Raw genomic sequence first — 6246 nt, 5'->3', positions numbered from 1 at the left:
AAAAAAAAACGCTCTAAATGCTCTTAGAAGCAGAAAAGTTTAAAAATATTCCAGCAGTTTTATTATTTAGATCATTTAATAACAGCAAATATATACCTTACATTGACATATTCAAAAATTTTATTACAATTGCATACCTACAAAATGCTTATGTACATACATATCGTTGTATAAAGTACAAAACCGCGTATCAACAAAATTCAAAACCGCGTATAAAGATAATGCAAAACCGCGTATGTGAGGTTTCATAAATTATTTGCTAGAGAGTAAAATCTCTCATATTTCAAAATGGTTCTCTTTTTATATAGAGCAATTGCATTTCTGGCTAGCATATTTCAGGACGAATAGATAAGGATTTAGCCAAGAGCTTTTGTGAACAAGTCCAATTTTTGACAGAAAAATGTTAGTTACGCGGATTTGCAGAATGACGATACGCGGTATTGTACTTTATGTAAGCTATATATTACAAAGTTTGAGCCGTGGATGCAAATACAATTTTGAAAGCCAGCGAAATGCATCGGATAATAATTGGTAAAACACTAAATACTAAACATTTGTAATTGCACTACAATCATACATACATACATTTAAAAGCATATCATTTGGAATTTAAATACATTAAATTATTATTTTCTAAGCTAATCCCGTACTAAACAAAGGTATTTCTGGCGATTTTTTCTCAAATCATCGAATTATCAACCTCAAGCTCTGTTTTAGTTTTTCTATCGAATTCAGCCGCCTCAGCCTCATCGGCGTCTAGCAAATGTCGTTGAGCGTCATCCTCCTCATGTCATACAATGAATTGCTATCTCGCCTTTTTAGCACTGTTTACTCCCTTCCCTTTTTTAACAACTAACCAACTACGCAATTGTAAATTTTGTAAGTAATTTATCCAACGTCGCATGCACAGCAGCCATATAATTCCATATAATATGCATATTATTGATTCAATATAGTATCCGTCGAAGACGATTTGACATTCGCCACCTGCAGCCTCACATTCCTAAAATGAATGGTTGTAAATTATATTCAACATTATCTCTCATTTAGAAAACCTTACCGCTTTTTGCGCTTTCGTCAGGCAGCTATTCTTCGCCGCCACTACTGGATCAACATGTTTACACTCTTGCCATGTCAACACATCTACCAACCACAGTACAACGGTATTCGGCCAATTTCCGCCTAGATTCGATAGTGTGTTCAGGAATGTCATGTACGTGCCACCAACGGCAGGATCAGAAATTTTGGCAAAAAATGCCATTACCGCTACAAACATGCAATACAGACACACCTGATACAGCGCATAATTCACAATGAGAATAACATAATAATAGATAGGTACATGACCATCCGTGATCATGTATGGCGTGCAATAGGTGATGATTGCTGCTACTGTGCTAAACACAATTCGATAGGGTATGGCTTTCAAAAAAACCTCCATCGGACGTGGCCCATGTGTATAGCGGCTCACTACCAGCGGCAATACTATCTGCAAGGGTATAATGGGTATTACTAGTAGGGCCAACTTCTCTTTTGGTACACCAGCGTCGATTAATTTTAATGAAGTAACTGCATCACAAGCAGCAAAAGTCACTTTAACGGTCAACAATATTCCAGCTAAGATTTGTATTGGACGCATGCGTACCATGTCGAACAGTATTTTGTAGCTCTCACGTAAGTTTAGCTCATGTTCATCGGTGTAACGCGCAGCAGTGTGTGCATCTTGCACATCATTTTCCTTTTTGAAAATTGCCACTAAGGTGGTGACCACCATAAAGCAGATGCCCCAAAACCATAAAAATTCTGGCAAAGTAACAAGTCCCTTATCAAGTGGCTCTGTGCGTAGGTAAGTGTTGCAAAAGTCTTTCGATTCCAGCGCTATAAATACCACATAGCCAAGAAAGTAACCAGCGGTTTGACCGACGCTATTGCAAGTCGATGCATATCCAACATTGCAGCGCTTTAGCATGGTCAGCGCCCAGCCATCCACCGCAATATCTTGTGTGGCTGCCAGGAAGTTTAATAAGAAAAATAACGTCGTTAGTAAGGGCACATTCGGTTCAATACCATCGCCACCTAACCAACGATCCACTTGCCACGACAAGAATAGCATAAAAATGCCAATAAGGTATTGAGATGGAACAAGCCATGATTTTCGCCTGCCAAATCGACGCACGTAGATGGAGTCGACAATTGGTGCCCATAGTAGCTTCATACTAAATGGCCAATATGCGAAAGAGAATTCGGCTTGCTGTTTATAGCTAGCTCCTCGGTTCTGCAACAACATGGGCACGGCGGCAATGAGGCCCAATGGTATACCTTGCATGATGTACAGGAAGAAAAGTATGGCGATATTACCGCGATCGCCGCGTATATCGGTTTTTTCGTGAATTTCTTCATTTCCATTTGCATTCAGAGGGCTATCTGAAGGTGGTGATTCGATAAGTAGACTTTGCTTGTCAGTAACATCTGTTGGAGACAGGTTTGTGTCCTGCCGACGACGCACAGTCATGTTTCTGAAAGCAAAATATATTTTATTAAACTAAACACCACCAAATATTTGAACAAATTTACAATTGCTATATTTTATAATATAAATCGCAGCGACACGTCAGTAACTTTAAGCCCATTTACAATTATGCCCACTCGACAGCGCATAGATTACGATGTGGTTGTATTGCGTGTCAACTTGTTTTATCCGACAGGTTTTTTAATTTTCAAGAATTGTTTAGATTGAGTTCGTATGCAGCCTAAGCAGGAAGATTTTAGTAGCGCAATGATTTAAAAAGATATTTCAGGACGTTTTTCACTAAAATTTTTATATTCTAATACATCAAAATTATGCGCAGAATAGGGCAACAGCAGGGAAAACCATTTTTTTAGTATAAAATTTAACAACAAATCATATTGACACTTTTGTTGTTGGAAAAGGCCACAGAGTTGCAACAGAAAAGTGTTACCGTAAAGCTGCAAAACTATAGATGGCACTATCGATAGTTACAATTTGTCACCACTATCGATGTTACTTTCGCGACTTTTCCATTTTTGGATGCTGGTTTTAATTCCTACTTAAAGAATTCATAATTACTTGTGCGATCGTGCATGTATGTAAGTTTATACAAACTATGTTAGACAATTTTTTTTATATGTAGCAAATAAGCAACACCTTCAACAAAAAAATTGCAAAAATTAACGGTAAGCCCTGGGTACTTCAAAGTTTCACTTTATAATAAAATTTAACGGACTACGAAAGTGCATATTCAAATTTTTTCTTATAAATAAATATAAATAAATCGGTTAATTGATTAATCGAAAGCATTCGATTGCCATTAATCGTAAAAAATAAACCGATTAATCGGTCAATTCGATTAAAATTAAAATTAATAAAAACCATTTATAAGTTGAAAAAAACTGACTTACACCCCGTGTCAAAATTGTAGCGCACGACAAGATTTTTTTTGTTTTTTAATTTTAGTTTTTTTTAAATATAGCTTATTCTTTAGCAAAAAAAAGTATAAATATAAATATTTCAAACTTTGTGTAATATTAAAAAAAAAAATCAACAAAAAAATCCAGCTTCTAATCTAATTATTCTGGGAAAGATTTTCAATATGCAGTTTTGTAGCTCATTAAATTTTTTTATGAAAAATTCCATGACTGAAGTATATCGCACTTACCACTGATTTTTGGTATTTTTCTGTTTGGTAATGTTGTTGCTTATTTTCTTCCATATAAAAAAGAAGAAAATGCGCCCAACTTATTTTGATTCATACATTATTGTGTGAGTAATTTGATGGTTTCTTTTCGACTATTTTGAAAATATCGATACAATTAAATCGTTAGCCGAATGAAAATAATCGGTTATTCGATTAATCGTGCCATTACTATTCCTGTGTTAACCGTTCGTATCGGCAATAGAAGAATCATTCTAGAGAATGCAAGAAAAAATGCCTATTTTCTTCCACAATAAACGCTTTTTTACTTAGTATATCTGGTTCTACTAATACTAGTGAGCACTGACATTAAGTCTTTGTTTTATTTTCAAATAGTATGACGCCTTTCCCAAAAATTTTAGATACGTGGTTAACGACGAAACGGGACGAAGTTTTTCGAAGTTCGAATTTACTTCTCCCAATTTTCTGAGAAAATACTACTCCCTTGGAGTTACTTATTGGAGGATTTCTTTCTCGGGAGACACAAATTCCCGGAGAACAAACTCACCGGAAGTACTAAAATTGGCCCGTAAGCATTTCTTACCGATAGTATCGATACTATCGAATGGTGAGGCCACAAACTATCGAACATAGCGAATGATTCAACTATCGATGGTTTTGCAACTCTATGTTACCGGTGTGCAGCAATAAAAGTACAATCTGTAGGCGGTTATTCATTATTGAACCTTGTACCCGTGCTCACAAAAATTCGTGATTTGTTACTTAAAATTTTAAGCATCGAATTATCTTCGCATTACATACAGTTTTTCCAAACAAATTTTTGAAAACACAAAAGGGTTAAAAGATTCAAGCTCTTGTAGAGGTACCAATTTATTAAAAATGCAAAGCACACGGCAACCCTGTTAATACGCCGGGTTGCAGCTGCTGATATTTGTGTCAGATTTGTGTTGTTCTCAGCTGAGTGAGGTCAGTTAAAAAAATTAGTTGTTTGCTTATTTGTTGTTAAAAAGTGTGTAAAAGTAGCCATGAAGATATAAATATTTCTGCAATTCATCATATCACCGCGGGTGGTATTAAAACTAATTTAGATAATCGTGCCATCAAACCAATTACGAAATATAGTCGCTGGAAGAGCGTTGCGTGCTGCTGAGAGCTTCCCACAAGCCTATCAAGTTGGGGCGGGGTAGCGGCGAAGACCTAGTGCTCGTGATCGATGGGGAACTAAACCGGTAGACATAGGAAACTTAGGAGTTGCGTGCACCATATTGCATACATATGTATGTAGCAAGAAGTACAATCTTTTATCAAGGTCATTTCATGCACTTTATATGTAATATGTTAATTGCTATCGGCCAATGCACGCAAAATGCTCCCAACGCAACATGAAAGGCGCTCACTCTTACAAAAAAAGAAACGCCAACATCCTAATAATTCCTCATCCTCTTCAGAATCTGACACGTCTGAGGTAGAGCTTATTGCAGTCGCCTGCAGTAATGGAGTGCAGCTTGCAGAGTATGGGCGTACTAAATCTAAAATATCTGTTTCCGGTATGTTAAAGCCATCCCGACGACGCTGTCGCCTACGTCCGGTTGCGCGTATGGTGTGTTGTTTGATGCTGGCACCAATAATATTATTAATGCTGTACATGCCACTCTATCCGAATTGGCATATTCAACGGCAAGGTATGTGAAATTGTAAAATATGGTATGAATATAGGTACATATGTACGATACTTAATTTAACTTTGTTGGCCTTTCCGTAGGAAAAAAATTATAGGAAAGCATAAATTTACGAAAAGACTAGGAATGCGGATAGAATGAAATGTATTCACATCTAACTAACCATTTCATCAAGCGAAATTAAACAAAAAAATTAAAATAATAATACCCTGCCATATAAATTAGTCCATTCCTGAGAAAACAACTCAAACAAAGGGTTGAAGCAATATAGGACTTCTTGTTCAACCACAACTATTTTTGCGGCAATATAAATATAAAGACTATAGTTAGTGAATTTTTCAAATAGTGTAAATAGAAACGTGCAAATTTCTCAATTATTAGAATAAATTGATAACAATATCAGTAGATTACAGTAATGGTTGTATTAAACTGGTGATAACTGGTTGTTATTAAAGGCCATACAAATGACGTAACTATTGAAAAGTATGTACACAGGAATGTGCATAAAAATTATCTCTTATCGCNTCGTTTGATTCACACAAGCCTAATCGTACAATTTGTGTCATAACTCTTCCAAAAATTATGCTTGTTCTGAAATACATACAATGTGTAATACAAAGCTTATCTTCCTTTGAAATCTTTCAGCTGCGCTACTCGACTGGGGCTACAATACGTCAAGAAATATTGCCGATTACGTGCTACCCGATAACAATACCGTGATTTTAGAACCTCAACATGGGTGTAATACTAAGTTGTTCCTGCTCGTTATTGTGTGTTCCAGCATACAAAATTTTGCGATAAGGTTTGTGAAATCTAAAACCAATAAAAAATGCATAGATATAAGTAGTGATTAATTTTTAGACAAATCATACGTGAGTCCTGGGGTAATACGA

The 6246-nt window shown here is 36.0% G+C and overlaps 2 protein-coding genes across 2 annotated transcripts; one reads left to right on the top strand and one right to left on the bottom strand.

Moving 5' to 3' along the window:
• Positions 1 to 57: 57 nt before the first annotated feature.
• LOC108381943 (acetyl-coenzyme A transporter 1) lies at positions 58 to 3240 on the bottom strand. The gene is made up of 3 exons (XM_017638340.1): positions 2575 to 3240; positions 1061 to 2516; positions 58 to 1003 (listed from the first exon to the last, which is right to left on the bottom strand). The coding sequence occupies exons 2-3, from the start codon at positions 2510 to 2512 to the stop codon at positions 806 to 808; spliced, it is 1650 nt and encodes a 549-aa protein (XP_017493829.1). The 5' UTR covers positions 2513 to 2516; positions 2575 to 3240; the 3' UTR covers positions 58 to 805.
• A 1378-nt stretch (positions 3241 to 4618) lies between these two features.
• Positions 4619 to 6155, top strand: LOC108381942 (uncharacterized; the record flags this gene model as incomplete). Its single annotated transcript, XM_017638339.1, has 2 exons — positions 4619 to 5356; positions 5999 to 6155. Coding segments are annotated over exons 1-2 (473 nt in total), but the record flags the coding sequence as incomplete, so codon positions are not given.
• Between the last annotated feature and the right edge of the window lie 91 nt (positions 6156 to 6246).

This window comes from Rhagoletis zephyria, unplaced genomic scaffold (assembly GCF_001687245.7).
Source record: "Rhagoletis zephyria isolate East Lansing unplaced genomic scaffold, Rhagoletis_zephyria_1.1 Rzeph_scaffold_24467, whole genome shotgun sequence".
NCBI lineage: Eukaryota > Metazoa > Arthropoda > Insecta > Diptera > Tephritidae > Rhagoletis > Rhagoletis zephyria.
Note: the sequence above shows the minus strand (reverse complement) of the source record. Positions and strands in the feature narration are given on the sequence as shown.